Source organism: Temnothorax curvispinosus, unplaced genomic scaffold, assembly GCF_003070985.1.
Source record: "Temnothorax curvispinosus isolate PA1 unplaced genomic scaffold, ASM307098v1 QBEX01017149.1, whole genome shotgun sequence".
In the NCBI taxonomy this organism is placed as follows: Eukaryota; Metazoa; Arthropoda; class Insecta; order Hymenoptera; family Formicidae; genus Temnothorax; species Temnothorax curvispinosus.
The window spans coordinates 31605-50407 of record NW_020226929.1 but is presented as its reverse complement, the minus strand read 5'-3'; the positions used below and the strand labels follow the sequence as shown (position 1 = coordinate 50407).

The 18803-nt window shown below is 39.4% G+C and overlaps 1 protein-coding gene across 1 annotated transcript; it reads left to right on the top strand.

Annotated features, from left to right (window-relative positions):
• The first annotated feature begins 4426 nt into the window (after window positions 1-4426).
• Window positions 4427-5858, top strand: LOC112467323. The gene is made up of 2 exons (XM_025035910.1): window positions 4427-5669; window positions 5842-5858. Exons 1-2 carry the CDS (start codon window positions 4427-4429, stop codon window positions 5856-5858), a joined length of 1260 nt encoding a protein of 419 aa, XP_024891678.1.
• Window positions 5859-18803: the final 12945 nt, after the last annotated feature.

Sequence of the window (18803 nt, the reverse complement as noted above, 5' to 3'; positions counted from 1 at the left end):
TTCGTCTTCACCACGGCTCTCCGCTATTCCTGACGAAGCTACCTTCCGAATCCTAGGGCAACACGTACAACGAGGTCCAGAGTTCTGGTTCTCGACTGAGGGTTCTCAGAGTGTTCCCGAACTCCCTGACACTTACCCCGACGGCCACGGCACCGTGGGGTCGAGCGTGCTCGGCCTCGCAGCGAGGGTTCTCACGACCGTGACCCCGGGATTCCGCCATCCTCTGATGCAAAATACCGCGCTTCGTTGTATTAATTAGTTTCAGCATTTCGGCACACCGGCACTGCCGATGATTCATATAGAATATCTAATTCGGTTCATATAGCATATCTGATATCTGTAGCCGCGTTCCGCATGTAATATACCGCGTTCCGTTATCGTCTATCTGTAGCCGCATTCCGTATGTAATATACCGCGTTCCGTATCGTCTTATACCTTTATACCGCGACGGACTCCGTTCTGTCAAATACCGCGCTGCGTTATTCCCGCCGCTGCGTACCGCATCTCGAGGCGAAGACTCGAGCCCCGATATTTCGTATACCGCGTCGCGTTGCACCGGCACTACCGACCACTGTAATCTACCGCGTCCAGTTTGTATGTAATACCGGATCCCGAGTATTTTATATTATAGTTCATGTTATAGTTTTGAATAAAGTGTATGTTGCTGTCACATGGCAAATTGATTACTGTTTCTGGGCCTTTCATCGAACTCCCGATCCTGTAAACCAGTCCGCGTTCGATAAAGTCAGGCCGTTACAGATTTTAAGGAAATTTTCATTTTTCAGAAAAGCGTATTTTACGCTGTAGCTTTCTCAATATTTGATATATCGATCTATTTCTAATTCTATTATATTTTTCAGTTTTTTTTATCCCTATTTCATATACAATTCTTTAAAATTTGGTTAATCAGTTCTTGAATAAGTTATAGAAATTTCAGTAAACTTGACTGTTTTTTTTAATATTCAATACTCAATATTCAATACTCAATATTCAATATTCAAAATTCAAATGTTTTTTTTAACAGAAATTTTAAAGAATTATCGCTTAATTAACCAAATTTTAAAAAAATTATATATAAAATAGGGGTAGAAAAGACTGAAGAATATAATAAAATTAATAAAAATTGTTAATAATAAAAGGGTTACCGATTTCTGTTAAAAAAAACAGTCAAGTTTACTGAAATTTCTATAACTCAAGAACTGATTAAGGATGTTTTATAGGGACAGGTCCAGCAAAAAGTCATGGAAATCTTAAAAACACCGATATTAATTCTCTAGAGATCCAAAGACAAAAAAAATGTATACAAATAGTTACGACAAGTCTAATAGAATGTAAAAAACGTAGATTTAGTGACTGTAAATAACTGTTACTATTATTTTTTTCTTAAACAAAGTCTCGGCAAAATAATTTTTGACAGTGAATTTGCCCTGAATTCAACTTTAAAAAATTAAATCTGTGAAAAATTATAAAATAAAGTAATTGCTCTAAACTCGTAATTTCAGTCATATTCAATAATATAAATTAAGTATATTGTATAAACATGAAAATTATATTTTTATTATAATGATATTTGCTGTAAATATATTAATAAGCTACGCAGCTAAATGTGACAACACTGTACAATCCAAAGAGGTTGGGAGGCCTGTTTTCACACACACGTATACTTATACAAATCAATGCTATATTGGAGGTTATTGAAAAAGCTTGTTGTTCAACCGTATTATTATCGCACAAAAAATGTATCGATGGAAAGGAAAAATCGCTACTGAAAAACAATATAAGAAAAGACTTGCGCAACAGAAGAACGGATATAAAAGAAAAAAAAATCCAGTGCAAGAAAGTATTGAGAATGCTGAAGGAAGTGTTTCAGAGGTTATGCATGGACCACGTATCGTCGAATTACAATTTTTAGGTGAACAACTGTAGTGCATCTCATGTAAAGAGGCATTATTGCTACAATTTCTGGAGACTGAGATATATCAAGGGTTAGCATCAGAACTAACTATTAGATGTCACAAATGTTTGCTGTTGAATAAGGTCATTACGAGCAAAACTCATATTCATGAATCCGGAAATAGATGCAACCTTTGTTATGACATTAATTCAAAATGTGCACTAGGTAAAAATATTATTTTTTTACTTAAAAGTTAGATTTCAAAGCTGTATAATAGTAGGGGAGCCCAGCGGGCTAAATGATGATTTACTCGAGCGTCGTAGGAACCTATTGGATTTTGAAGATTAGATAGTAGAAAGAAAAAAAGGTTATATAATGTACACTCTTTCACCGGTGGGGGAAGCGTCTACAGGTTTTCAAAAATGTAAAAAAAAATAGTCACATGAATATACTCGAGCGCGTCAGATATTGATAGTGTATATGCCCCACGTGTCTCTGATATTGGAGGTATGTTAATCTGCCGGTTTGCACGGTGGGGGTGGCTGTACGGAACGGTTAAAAACGGGAAAAAAAAATTTATTCGAGCGCGTCAGATATTCGGAGGGGATGTTAAGTGAACCCGAAAGAAGCTCCCATTCAAAAGACTGACGATTCGGACATGACGCAAGCTCATAGCGGTTTCTTGATAATGCAAAAAAAAATCGCCATTTTGAAATACTCGAGCGCGTCAGATTATTATACAGGTGATTCAGCTTGATGTCCTAGTCGCGCTGACCCATAATCTGACGATTATTTGGAGGGATTTTCTTAATCTGACAAATTGAAAAAAAATTTTTTTAATTAAAAAAAAATTTTTATTTTAAATTACTAAGTGTGACAAGTAAAATGCATGGAAAATAGAATGCAAATAAAAAAATCTATTTTTTATGGCGACGGAAAACGGAGTAGCGTGGGGACGGTGCGAGAGAGTAAGTCTGTTTCTTTTACCTGCACTGGCTGAACTGGTGCACATTAGTGCAGTAAGTTGGAGTGAATTAGCTCAGTCAGTGCAGCTAAAAGAAACAGACCCGGTAAGAGATCGATAAAAAGTGAAAGGGAAATAGAGACGCGGAGTGGGGAATACATGCTTCACTGCAGCTGCACGCACTAAACTTTTCTGACGATTTGTGCTACTTCGGCTTGTGGAAATCGGCAGATTATATTTTTTCCGTTATTCTTGAATTATTTCCTTCAAAATAAAAAAAAATTCGACCGCGCTCGAGAATGTCAAGGTGACGTTTTTTTTTTGCAAGTTTGTGACCCTCCCACTCCCTTATGTCACGCTCAAATCGTCAGATTATTGAAATGCACACTTTTCTGCATGTTATTAACCCACCTTACCTTAATCTGACGCGCTCGAGTATTTTTAACGATCGATTTTTTTTTACTATTCTGATCGGCTGCCCTAGACGCGCGATCCTATATTAAGAGCTTATATATAGTGGAGGTACTCAACAGGGTGCAAGGTATCCCCCTATATGTTAATCTGTCGCGCTCGAGTAAATCACCAAATCCCCCATTGGGCTCCCCTACTATAATGTAAGGTTAATTTTTATTATGTTTCATTTTTTTAGGAGCACTTCACAGTGGATTAGGCTGGTCACAATTAAATAAACTGTTTGCATGTATGAATATACCCTGCTTCAATTTTATAATTTTTAAAAAATATGAAAAAGAAGTTGGATTAGCGGCAGAAGCAGTGGCAAAAAGAAGCTGTAAAAATGCTGTAGCGCTAGAAAGGCAGAGATCTATAGATGAAGTAGTTACTACCGAAAAATTATTGTAATTATCTAATTTTTCATTGGTTTATTGTCCCTATTTTCCTGGTTACAGATTCTTTCTTCGAAATAAAAAATGAAAGTATCAAAAAAGTAAGATTACTTGCTTGAAGTAACCTTACTTTACTATAATAATATATAAAATAATACATAAAATAATAAAGACACCTTACTCAAAAAATAATCCATAATCATAAAACTTAGTATAGGTTTTTGAATTGTATATATAATTATTAACCGAAGTTCTGTAAATTATAATACTTTAATGACAAAATTAATTTAGACGTTCTTAATGTCAAATTCTAAATTATTACGCGTATTAATAATTCTTTTATGTTTTTAACAAATAAATTTTGATTGATTTTTAAGTAACATTTTTTTAATTTTGATTGATTTTTAAGTAACATTTTTTTAATTTTTAAGAATTTATCGCATTCTATTATAATGCTTTATCGCTAACTGTTATAATTCTTTAGTTATTTTTCTTCACTTTGGGAGTAAAATATAATAGTTAAAATATATTTTTAAATTATTTTTGTAGCAATGTAGTAATGTGTAGTAATTTTAACAAAAAATTGAAACAAAAAGTATTCTCAACTTTATTTTTTGAAAGTTGTTTCCGATTATTATATACAGGCCTGAGGAATTCCAAACAGGATTTATTATTCCACACCAAGAGTCACAGAGCGTATCACCTAATGATAAAGTTCGTGTGATGGTGTCTTATGACATGAAATGGAGTACAAGAGGATCCGGTCGAAATTATGATAGTCTAAATGGCTTTGGTGCTGTCATTGGTCATTACAGCGGAATGGTCTTAGATTACGCGACTTGCAACAGAAAATGTAAAAAGTGTGATAATAATGATGGACACGTTCCTGACCACGATTGTCGTCGAAATTTCTACGGTTCTGCAAAAGCCATGGAGCCTTGTGTAGGGAAAAAACTAGTCGTCGAGAGTGAAATCCTCAAATCCCAAAATGTAGAGGTTGGAGTTTTGATAGGGGACGACGATAGTTCCACCATTGCTGCTTGTCGAAGCGCTAGTAATCATCCTATCCTCAAACAATCTGATAAAAATCACGCGTCAAAAGGTGTCAAAAAACAACTCTATGGTATTAAAAAAAAACATAAAGAGCTGACAAAGGAGGGTATTACATATCTTCATAAGTGCTTTACGTATGCCATTGCGCAAAATACAGGAAATAGCATAGCTATGACCGCAGCTATACGTAGTATTCCACATCATGCTTTCAACGATCATACTCAATGTGGCATATGGTGCGGTTACATAAAAAATAAAGAAAATTATGATCATCGTGCTGTGCCTGGAGGATTTAGTAATCAAAATTTGTTTCAAGATTTGAAAGAAGTGTTTTATAAATTGGCTGATAACGCTGCAAAGTTTGCCTGTGGAGCCTCCAGTAATCGCAATGAGAGTTTAAATGCCACAATGGCAAGTAAAGCCCCCAAATCCCGTTGTTACAGCATGAGTGCATCCGCAGATTTTCGATTTTCATGCAGTGTAGCTCAGAAAAATCTTGGGGAAAAATACACCCAAGACATAGCAAACCAAATTCAGCTATCATCCGGAAAGCACCATTTACGTCATATCTCCAAGACAGACAAAACTTATTTGCAACGGAAAGCCCGTATAAATACTCATCAATATAAAAAAAAGCGTATGGAACAAAAGAAACTTCGTAGCATTCTGCGCTATCGAAGAGAAAATAGCGAAGGGCTTACATATGAAAGTAATTGTGGCTTATTGACTCAGCCAGCTGTACCTATTGAGGAAGAAAATAACGAGCGTGATAACGAGAGTGATATTCCGATCATTCTCTTTGATCTAGAGACTTCAAGCCTGAGACGAGATTGCGACATCTTGCAGATTGCAACTAAATCTGTCAAAAAGCATTTTGATATTTATATCAATCCAACGCAGCAAGTCTCCATAGGTGCGACTGCAGCCAATGGTTTAATCAATTGTTATGGAGATTTTATGCACCATGGACTCAAAGTGTCATCAGTTCCAATGAAAGTTGCATTGGAAAAGTTTTTGAAATGGATTGAGAGTTTTGAGACAAAGTGTGGTCTCGCTGCTCATAATTTATGTTTTGATGGTCCTAGATTATATGATGCTCTAAGGAAACTCAATCTCGACGATAAATTTTCTAGTTTAATACATGGTTTTGTGGATACGCTACCCATAATTAGACAAATGACTGGAAAAAAAAGTAAAGGCGCCTGTACATTAAGTGGATTAGCGAATTCACTAAATATTGATGCTGTAGGAGCACATAACGCAATCTATGACTGCAGTCTGTTAGATAAAGTATTACATGCTTTAAAAATTACAAATGAAATCTTATTACAAAATGTCACGTTATACGATCAAAAAATAAACGATTGGAACGTTCAAGATCAAGATAAAGAAAACTTTGTAATGCTAGCACCACTCGAAAAAATCTTAGGGGCAGCGACTCGTAAAAAATTGGCAAAAGCTGCAATAAGCCTAAACACTTTGCAAAACGTGTACTCTACATCTGGAACTGTTGGTATTCAAGAGTTTTTCAAACAAAGAGAAAATAAGGTTGTCCATTTTCACGGGAAAACAATTAAAAAAATTATTGATTTTCTTACTAAAAAAAATTAATTATAAGATTATTAGAAAGTATATTGTATACAATAAAAGAAATGTTTATAAAATATGTTTATAAAAGAAATGCTAATGTTTATAAAATAGATATAATTTATGAGTATAACTTATTTTATATTAAAAAAGTGTTTCTGTTTGTCGTTATATAAAATGTTTATTTGTATTTTGTTTTAATTATTTGTGATTCTCCAATTAAACACGGAATGTCTACTTTAATATTGTGTAATTATTGAAAAGTTCTTGTCTCAAAAACTAACAAAATTAATTATAAACTTATTTTTCGAGTATACATGCTTTACGGACGGAGCAGCTGATTGCGGTGTTGCCACACTTCCATACTGCGCGCGCCAATAGTCCGATCACGAGTCCGATCCGTCAATAATTTCATTAATCTTTTTGCAATTTCTTCAAAACTATGTTGTAAATCGTTTCAAATTTTGTTGCTATATTTTTGTTTGTTGATGATCTACTTGTGTGTAAAATATCACTATATTCGTTACATTTTTTAATGTCTTTTTTAACACTTTTCTCTGTAACGCCATAAGGTTACATGTTAAAACTCGGATATTAAAAAATTGATAACTTTTTATCTAAATTGTGAATCGATCTGAAATTTGGCTCCGAACTTTGAAAGAGTATACAGAATATGATATTAAATTTTCATCAACTTCGTTACATTTTGCCTAACTATATAAAACATCCTTAACCAAATTTTAAAGAATTGTATATGAAATAGGGGTAGAAAAAACTGAAAAATATAATAGAATTAGAAATGGATTGATGTATCAAATATTGAGAAAGCTACAGCGTAAAATACGCTTTTCTGAAAAATGAAAATCTCCTTAAAATCCATACCGGTCGACGGATTTTAATAAAATTAGAGGAGGACATACTTTCTATAATACTCTATTTGATGTGCAAAACTTCAACCCGGTATTTAAAAAATTGTAGAAGTAGATACGTGTACAAAAATCCACACACACACACACACACACACACACACGCACACACACGCACGCACATTCTCGACATTTTGGAACATTCTAAACCTATTTTCTTTAAAATCTCGAAAAAAAATTTTTTACCATCACAAAGTTTCCTCCATGAGAAAGCAAAATTAAATTTATTAATTCTTCTCAATTGACTTCTGACATTTTAATAATAGTTCTTTTAGTCTTTTATGAATATTCTGATAAATTGTCAAAAGTGCTATGAAATATGTACGGTGTGAAAATCAAGAGAAAAGCGATCGGTCCACTGGGCGCTGCGCCGCGCGCCGAAAGACGCTCTCGCACTTTGCACCCGATTTTTTCATGATCGTTTCCACTTTGCCTTCTGACACTTTGCACTTAGTTTATTCTATACGTAAACAATACAAATGCAAATTGTCAGAAGTGCTTCTTAATATGTAAATTTTCCGAGATTTTTCGCAACTTTGGCAGCTTCTGACAACCCTTTAGCTTCTACTTACTCTTCTGACAATTTTTTTCCTGCTTTTTCTCATACTCCTCGATACCTATGCAAATTTTCAGCCGTGCCGATCGACAGTTTTTTTTGTTGGAAAATTTACACGTTTGATCGCCCGCCCACCCACTTAGCTTTCAGTCCGCCTTCTGACGGTCAGGCTTTCACTTTGCCGGCAGCAATCGAACCTTTTCTAGGTAAGATATTTCATGGACCGAGGCATGTTGCTTTTTCTGTTGCCAGCTCTTAGACTATACGAAGGCGTGGTGTTTGTGCTGTACCATGGTGATTTGATCGTGATACCTATGGCTATGTACTTGTAGCCAGTCGTCGTCAGCAGATAACACGTCGTCAGGACGCGCACCGCGGACAATTCGACGGGCAAGTCGGTGGGAGGGCGAGAGCTGGAACGCAACTCCTGACGATGACGACGATAATGACGATCGTCTTCAACGGGCGCGTCGGTGGGAGGATGAGAGCTGCGACGCGACTTCTGGCGATGAGGACGATAATGACAATCATCCATCAAACTGATCCTTCGTATTTTATTGCCGTTGTCGTTCGCCTTCGAATCCGCCGTTTCCGGAAGGGAAATACCCCTCGGCGCGGGTCGATCGGTCAACGTCGAGAACATTTCGCGCTGCGCGCTGCGGTAACCGTTAGTAGGTAAGCTACGTTTGTTCTAACCATGGAGCAATGAGGGGGGGGTGAAAGGCGGGGGGGGACCGCGGGGGGACCGTGGGCGGGGGGCCGCGGGGGGGGGGGAACCGCATGTTTCGGGCTTCGCGGGAAGGGGGAGGGGGAACCGCGTGTTTCGGGCACCGCGGGGGAGGGGAAGGGGGGAACCGCGTTTTCCGGCGCCGCGAGGCGAGGGGGTCCGCGTTTTCCGGCGCCGCGAGGCGAGGGGGGTCCGCGTTTTCCGGCGCCGCGGGATGAGGGGGTCCGCGTTTTCCGGCGCCGCGGGGCGAGGGAACCCGCGTTCGCGTTTCGCCGCGCCGCGGCGTCCGCGTGACGTCACACGGCACGCTCGCGTTATCTCCCCCTCGTAGATGTTTTTTTCCCGTCCCCCCATTCGTCTTCTCGTTCGCGCGGTGTCTCGCGCCCCCCCCCCCCGCTTGCGCGAGTCTTCTCGTTCGCGCGGTCTCTTTCCCTCGCGCGTTCTAGCTCGCGATCACGTATCTTTTCTTCGCCAACGATATTTAATCGTTCAGATCTTCGCGATATTTAATTTTTAATATTACATTTAAGTAAACGATAAACGAAGGCAGCTTTATGACAGGAAATGGTATGAACGGTAAATGAAAAGGAAAAACTTTTTAACCATATTATATGCATTTATTTATCATGTAGCGCATTATACACAATAGTATCCAAAGCGTAGGCTAATAATTCGCAATCAATAATCAAATTTTTATCATAAACGTCACGCATTGTAACTGCGTTACATTTATCAGTGATACAATTTTGACGTAAAATTGTTACAAACTGTTTGAATTTTTCACTTACGCCGTGAACATTTTGACATAGTTGTAAATACACATTCTCGACGCAATGTTCTAGTTCGAACAGGAAGAGTACAGTTGACGGTTTCATGTACAAGCTGGTGCCGCACGACGTCAATTTTACAATATCTGCGTCACGTATTTTAAGCTCCAGATCTCGAAACGTTAGCGATGATGGTGCCGATGACTGCACGATGCGCTGTATATCTGCACGTTTTTCGATGAATGTCACCCACGTTGCATGTAGCAGAATTATCCGATTGCCTCGATTATCGCCAATAAGTATATCCACAGAGGACATAGGTCCCGCGTTGATTCCAACATCCAAAAATTTATACGCTGTTGATGTCAAGGCAAATCTTCTTCCCAAAATACGTGGCGTGTAGCGGGGTTTATCAAAACTGAAAAATACAATTATATGTTTATAAAAGTTTTTTTTTTGCACAAGTATATGTGAAAATTATCGGTACATACTCATCGTGCTGTTTCTCGCACGTTTCGTCCTGAATCGGAACGTAGTAGTTCGCGCCGTGAGTGTTCATCGTATCTGGAGGCTGTTTGCGACGTACTCGAACCGTATCGAACTCTCGACTGCGCTCTAGAATCCTCGTAGACCATTTATACATACCGAAAACTGCAAATCTTGCAAAAATAGCGCCAATGCACGGCTGCTGCATGGTGACCGCCACCACAATCCACATATACGTTAAATGTGATATCTTTGTCAAGAACATTCGTGATGAGATCACCTCATCGGGCATCAAATATGATTTCTTTTCAAGAACATATGTGTCTCGCGATGATTTCATCGAACACGTGCGAAACTGCAAATTTTGCAATTTCGCATAAGTTAATGGAGCGTTATTGTTTTCAAGAACATGTCGCGACGTGTCTCGCGATGATTTTATCAAACACGTGCAAAACTGCAAAATTTGCAATTTCGCACAATTCAATGGAGCGTTATTGTTTTGAAGAACATGTCGCGACATGTCTCGCGATGATTTCATCGAACACGTGCAAAACTGCAAATAGCGCCGATGTACGGCTGCTTCATTGATACAGATCAAATCACCAAAAGTCAATGGCGCGTTTTCGTGAACGTACGTGTCTCGCAATGATTTTATCGAACACGTGCAAAACTGCAAATTTTGCAAATAGCGCCGATGTACGGCTGCTGAGATGAAATTAGATATGATAAGCAAACGATGCATCTTTAGTAGAATATAAAATGACGAATCTAGGGGATACGCTCAATAGTCGAGAACTGGAAGTCGTGAGTGCAACAAATGGCGTTAGCAAGAGGATCGTGTAATAACATGGAGCAGGAGTTGTTGGAGCAATCCACCCTGTTAAATTCCAGGGAAGACTTTGCCGCGTGGGAGCAACGATGTGACGAGTTTATCGAATCGTTGGAAGAACAAAGCCGAATTAAACGGCCACGATTATTAATCGATCAGTCATCGATCGGTCTCAAACAGTCATTGGTCGCTTGTATCGCAAGACTCGAAGGTTTGAAAGACTCGGTACGTCAACGTTTTGTACATGTGGGTGCTGGATACAGTGCGAGTGCGACAGGACTCAGATGGCGCGAGATAGATACGGCTTTTAAAATTCGTATATTGACTGGTGCGGTGATAAATTCCAAACACATCGACCCTTGTCAATTTCTCAAAGATGCGGGAGAAATTGTACTCGATCGTGTGCGGGACGTCATGCAACGACATGACAATGTAAAAATTAACACAGTGTTTAATGGTGAATTTGTTGCGGGTGACAAACGCGCAAATAAAAGTATCGCAACGAGAAACTATGAACTCTTTCGTGAGTCCAATCTGCACGAGTGGTACAAGCAACACGTCATCGAGCCTACCTTAGCAAATCTGGAGGAATTCCAGGAACGTGATAGCGGATGGGCGTTGTCGCGTATACTCAATTTAATGGTAAACGTGAACAAATACAATCCATTGCATGCGGGGTGTTTTGTGGAAATACGGCAAGAAATTAAAAAGAAGAAGGCGGTGATAAACGTGCGATCAATGGACAATGCATGTTTTGCATGGTCAGTGGTGGCTGCTCTACATCCAGCCGAGAGACACGCAGATCTGGAATCGTCGTATCCACATTACACGTCGGTGCTAGATCTTACGGACATTAAGTTTCCAATGACGTTGGATCAAATTAAAAAATTTGAAAATCACAACAACATCTCCATCAACGTGTTTAGCATCGAGAAAAAAAACAAGAAACTTGCTATCTTGCCAATACGGGTTACTGACCGAAAGATGGACAGACACGTAAATCTGCTGTACGTGCATAACGACAACGTGGGACATTTTGCGTGGATCAAGAACCTATCCCGCCTCGTGAGCTCGCAATTGAGCAAGAATACGAACAAAAAATACTTTTGCGATCGGTAAGTACCGAACTATAGTTCTTTTAATAATATAGAATATTTTGTGTATAAAAAAATTTATAATATTTGCGTTTATTTTTTTTTTGCAGATGTTTGCACTACTTCAGCTCCAACGAGAAATTGGCTGCCCACACCGTCGACTGTCAGGAGATGAATGACTGTGCGATCAAGTTACCGAGCGATAACGACAAGTGGTTGGCCTTTAAAAATCACAACAGGAAGGAACGAGTTCCGTTTGTCGTATACGCCGACCTGGAGTGTACCCTGGAGAAGATGGAAACGGATCCGGAAACGTCCAGGTACACATATCAACATCATCGCGTGTTTAGCATAGGGTACTACGTGCGTTGCTCGTACGACGAGTCGTTATCTATGTATCGGTTTCGTCGCGATAAGGATTGCGTTGCGTGGTTCGCCGAGGAGCTAAGACGTTTAGCTCACGACGTAAAGACCATTTTGTCCACTAATGTACCCATGGCAGATTTTACGCGAGACGAGTGGGAAAAGTTTAACAGCGCAACGCACTGTTACGTGTGCGAAGAACCGTTCGAGCCAGACGACGTGCGAGTACGCGACCATTGTCACCTGACCGGTCGATACAGAGGTCCCGCGCATTCGAATTGTAACTTAAACTATAAAGATTCGCATTGCATTCCCATAGTGTTTCATAATTTATCGGGATACGATGCACATTTTATTATAACTGAAATAGCAACAGCATACGAAGGACATGTAGATTTACTCCCGATCACAAAAGAAAAATATATTTCGTTTACAAAAAACGTTCAAAGCACCGAAGATAAAGATAAGAAAACGTGCGTCAAATTGCGATTTATCGATTCGTACAAGTTTCTCACCGCTAGTCTCGACAAATTGACATCTTATCTCAGCAAGGATAAACTGCGAATATTGCAACGCGAATTTTGTGAATTATCCGCAGAAAATTTTAATTTGCTGACACGAAAAGGCGTATTTCCATATGAATACATTGACTGCGTCGAAAAATTGGAGGACTTGTGTTTACCACCGCGCGACTCGTTTTACAGTTCATTGACAGGTGACACCGTATCCGAGAGCGATTACGCGCACGCCGTCGACGTCTGGCAGCGGTTCTCCATTCGAACGCTCGGTGATTACAGCAATTTATATCTCAAGACCGATGTCTTGCTGTTGGCCGATATCTTTGAAAATTTTCGCGATAGTTGCGTCGCGAGTTATGGACTCGATCCGGCGTATTATTATACTCTACCGGGTTTTACGTGGGATGCTATGTTGAAGCATACACACATCAATTTCGAATTGCTCACCGACATTGACATGGTCATGTTTATCGAACGCGGTATACGCGGCGGTTTGAGTCAATGTTCAAACAGATACGCGCTGGCCAACAACAAGTACATGCAGTCGTACGATCCATCGAAACCGTCGTCGTACCTCATGTATTTTGATGTAAATAACTTATACGGCTGGGCAATGAGTCAACCATTGCCATACGCAGATTTTAAATGGGTCGACGACGTAACCGATTTTAATGTTATGGATGTCGCGTTGGATTCCTCGATAGGCTACATTCTCGAAGTCGACTTGGAGTATCCGCAACATCTTCACGACGCGCACACTGACCTACCGTTCTGTCCGACGCGCGATAAACCACCCGGCAAGCGGCAGGACAAACTCCTCGCAACATTATACGATAAGAAACGTTATGTAATACATTATCGCAACCTGCAGCAGTGTACTCGTCACGGTCTCCGTATATCAAAAATTTACCGTATACTGAAATTCGCGCAATCTCCATGGCTTCGCGATTATATAGACCTCAATACGAAATTTAGAACGTTGGCCAACAATGATTTCGAGAAAAATTTATACAAATTGATGAACAATGCCGTGTTTGGCAAAACCATGGAGAATGTGCGCAATCACGTTGACGTGCGACTGGTGACTCATTGGGAAGGTAGATACGGCGCGGAGGCTATGATTGCGAAACCAAATTTTCATAGCCGAAGCGTCTTTTCGGAGAATTTAGTAGCAATAAAAATGCGAAAACTCGAGGTGAAGTTCGACAAACCAATCTATGTGGATATGTGCATCCTCGATATATCCAAGACATGTTTGTACGAATTTCATCACGAGTACATGTTACCGTTGTATCGCGACAAGTGTAAAGTCACGTACACCGATACTGACAGTCATTTATCACATCGAGTGCGACGATGTATATGATATCATGAAGCGCCACATTCATAGATTTGACATTAGCGATTACGCGATTGATAATACGTATGGTATCCCACTCGTCAATAAAAAAGTTCCGGGCTTAATGAAAGACGAAAATAACGGTGCGATAATGACCGAATTCGTCGGGCTTAGAGCAAAGATGTACGCCTTGCGAGTGGACGGTAAGAAAGATACGAAAAAAGCTAAAGGTGTTAAGAGTAACGTCGTAGCCAGGTCGATAACGTTCGACGATTACACGCGGTGTCTGCGCGACGAAATTGAAATGACGCGACAGCAAACCTGCATAAGATTCAAAAAACACGAGGTATACACCGTGTCCGAAACAAAAATAGCTCTAAGTCCGTACGATGATAAGCGATACATTATACCCGGTTCTACCGAAACGCTGCCGTGGGGACATTATAAAATACCATTGTAAATACATTGTAAATACCATTGTAAATATATTGTCAATACCGCTGTAAATATATTGTAATTACATTTAGATATTTAGGAAAATAAATGACTCATATGTATATATGTATATTTTTATACTGTAATAAATTTTTACAATACATTATTCTTGTGTATCCATGAATTGTGTGAATTATCAAATCCTAACCACTTTACATAAACCTCATCCCCTCTTTTGCGCAAAACTTTTTCAACGAGATACACGTCGGGATTAGCAACGCGATGTAACTCGTATTCGTAGAAGCCGCCGGCGACGGGTTTTCCGCAGGAATCTTCCAACAGATACGTCACAGGATTAGTTTTCTGCACTTTGACGATTCTAAACACCTCCGTGGTCCAATTTGGCGTGTATCCTTTTTCGAAGATTGTCTTGAATTTACTCACGCGTACCGAATCGCCCACTTTGAATCGCGCGGGAGCAGCGATCTTTACGTGGCTGTACACCGTTGTTAAGAGCTTGTTGGCGATCGCGGGGGTAACATCGATGGGTCGCATGCCGATAGTTCGATACTTTCGCGCGTTGTAATCCGATACGAGACCTGGCAGCGAGTCGATCCATTTGTAATTTCCATTGCGCGTAAACATTTTCCACATGCCATTCTTGAGCGTGCGATTGAATCGTTCGACGACCGATGCCTTCATTACGGAATATGTCGAATAGTGATTGATATTATGTTTCTTCAAGAGTTTCTGCACGTTTGCGTTGTAAAATTCTTTTCCCTTGTCAGTCTGCAGATTTTTCGGGCATCTTCCGCCGTCTCGAATTATTTTCGCGATCGCCGCAGTAACCTCGGGTCCGCTTTTGGCCTTGAGCGGTACGGCCCATGCATGCTTGCTCAGCACATCGATAACGGTGAGTATGTAGTGGTAGCCTCTGTTAAATCGCGTGTATGGGCGCATCTCGACCACATCCGCCTGCCACAGGTCATCGTATCCGCGCACTATGACGCGTCTTCGAGAAAAATTTCTTCTCGCAGGAGCGTGTAATTCTTCCACAAGCCTCCGTTTCTCAGTTGATTGCTTCTTACCAGCCATGACGATGACGCGCAACTGACGCAGATATCAGATGTACGTTTCTATCTATTCGCGATGATTCGCAATTACATCATGAATCATCTTTTGAAGTTCGTTTAGGGTAATTTGCACGTTATTCTGGAATGCGGCCATCTTTCTCTCCATTTCATCCTGTCGATCTTTCAAAATTTGCACGCTCTGCTGCATTTAACGTTTATTGGCTGCATCGCCATCATCTACAGGCGGCGCTATCCGTCGAATCTTGTGCGATTTCGCGTCAAAGTCGGTGGCGACTATGCAAAGAGCGTTATCGCGCATGTAATTTCTGATTAATCCTCTCTATTGATAGTACGGTTCCGCACCGCCTCTTTCAAGCGATATACCAAACTTGTTGATTGGCATTTCGATGTTGATTGAATGACTCGCTGTCGCGCCACTTAATTTATAATAAGTCCAGCCTCGCGAAGTTCCTCGATAATCGACAGGATTTCGTTATCGTGACCGGTGTGACCCGCTAGGCGCGAAGCTTCGAGCAATCTGAGACGATCTACAAGCTCGTTGGGATCGTCCCAATGAACATAATCGATCTTGTTGTCGTTTAATGACATGGCACGCGGTATACCTTTTCCAGCTTTTTTACCCGAAATCGACGATGCAATTATATGGTCGATCTTGTTGCCTGTCATGGCACGCGGTATACCTTTTCCAGCTTTTTTACCCGAAATCAACGGCCCGATTATATGTGTGTACTTGTATCCCCCGTTGCCCTTTATTTGAGCGTGAGCATCATAATTGCGTTTATGAGCACTCGTCATCAACAGAATGCTCTTGTATGTTTGCATATCGTCCTCTGTGTAGATATCATGATCGGGATATTTCTTAAAGATTAATTCGAAAAGACCGCGTGTGCCATTGTATCGTATGCCGTCGATAATTATCTTGTCCACGTAGTTCACGTCAAAACGTTTATTACCGAGCATTATTCCATCGTTGGTGAATTTAACACCGTACGCGATGTCCATACCGCTTTCTTGATCGCCGCTCAGAACTGCCCCGACATACTTTTGGCTCAATGGACCCAATTGATCTCGCAACGTTTCTTGACCCTCAGGTGTTTGCAACTGCTGTCGAACGGACGTCACGAGTGGGTCATTTGAGGTTGCGAAAACATCTTCGTTTGCGAGCATTGTGGGTTGTACGGAAGGTGCAGAGGTTATCGGTGGTTCATTCAATGGACCTTTCGATCGTTTCGGTTTACGCGGTTTAAAAATTTTGGTTATTTCGCTCAAATTAGATGGCACATTTATCGATCGTTTCAACGTAACCGGAGTTGAAGCCATTACAGAGTCGTTAAACGAGGCGTTTGGTCGTTGTCGTTTGAGCTTCGGCTCTTCGTCTTCCCACGCCGTTTCATTTTCAATCTTTGACACGTCAGATTCTTTGCCAGCAACGGTGTTTTCGGCAATCTGTCTTAGAGGCTCGATGATGGGCTTAAAGTGTCTCTCCAACGCGATATCTTCCTCCACTTTACCAGTTTTTAAGGCGTGATATTTTTTGCGAATCAAAAGTTTTCGGATGAATAAATTTACATTCTATTAACTTGTTCGATAACTGCAGTTACACATGAATGCAAATTAATGTTGGTGAATTCGTACACCGTTCTCTCTAAAAATTGCCACACGTGGCCTGACACGTGTGAAAACTTTTTTTTGCAAACTTTCACAGCCTGGAAACATATGTCCACCGCACGGGTAATGGGGTAGTTTGGTAAATCTGATCGCCAATGACGACAACCGCCGAAATTATTTTGTCGATACTTGGTCCGTTTATAACCACGTACGGTTCGACGATTAGATGTTGTTCCATGTGTAGTTTTTCCAAATCATCTTTCACAAATTTCAAAGATTCTGAGAAGTTTTCAGTTTCTTGTAAAATAAATAAAATAATGGTACAATAACTAGAAGAATATATGCAGTACAATAATTATATAGAAAAATAATATTACCTTCACGTGATAAATAAAAGTTTACAAAACTTTAGACTTGTTCGGATTCGAGCATTTTCCAACCTTTGATCGACTCGTTAATTTCGTGATTTTTCGAAAAATGTACGGCAGTACGATTAAAGCAAATAAATTTTTATCCTCTGAAGAAGATAAATTTCCATTAAAGATTTTTACATAAATTAATAACTCATTAAACGAGATCGCATACAAAAATTTTGAATGCGATTTGATACTATTCCATGCAATTTCTATCCCTGCATGATATCTCACATGTAAATGTGTGCACGCTTTTATACGAGCACTAAACGTACATAACCTAACAAAAATGATCAAAGTGAATTTTTGAACAATTTAGAGACAACGTAATTTACCGTCTTTCACGACGTTTTCTGTTTTTTTTTTTTTAACAGTTCTTTCAACTCTTTGTCGGCTTTTGTTCCCGCAAGACGTAAGATTTTTTGGGCGATTGGTGACCAATTTTGAGAAAATAAATTCTGGTTTGTTGAAAATAGAGCAAAAATCAGCTTCTAGCTACAAATGAAATATAATAATTTCATACATATACGAATAATAATATAACAACAAAAATAAAAAATTGACTTACTAATATGTATCCAAGTGGATTCCTTAAGTTGATGAAGGTAATAAAAATTGTTTTGAAGTCATTTTTTTCGTAATATGCAATTCTTTCATTTTGGGACGTACTTATCCATTTTTTTTTATACTCTTCATCTATTACTTGAACTGGATTTTGAAGCTCTTGTAAGCCAATAGATAAATTTTCCTCTAAAATAAAACATTAATGTTCTTTATGCTCGGTACATAAATCATAGTATGGGCAATGGGAGATGAAGAAGAGATTTATATTATGAGTGCAATATTCGTAACACGAGCCGAATATGATATTTTATGAAACAAACGCGGAAAGTAGAGTTTATTGTCCTTGAGAGGGAAGACAAGTTCTATTATATTGTATAATGCATGTTCTAACAAACGGAAAAGAATAAAAAAGAATACAAAATTTCAATTCTTTCAATTGAGTTATTTGACCGAAAATATTGAAATTTGTGTCTTTTTTTTTGTGGGTCATTTATGATGTCACACACGTGCGATGACCGCGGCAAAAACATATTTTACGCACTAAAAATGTTGCTTTAAATTGAATTTTACACTTACTACATCACACAAAAGTACTATTAATATATTCTACATGTCATCTTCAAATATATGAAAATTTAAAAATTTGAAAAATATATGAACAGTTTTAACCTGATTCTGAGTAGTTTCGTTTTCTTATGTTTACTTTGCCGATCGCTATGGACTTTTCACGGAATCTGTTAT

Excerpts from the sequence above, each read along its gene's own strand:
- LOC112467323 (XM_025035910.1), top strand. The coding sequence starts at position 4,427 with ATGGTGTCTTATGACATGAAATGGAGTACAAGAGGATCCGGTCGAAAT.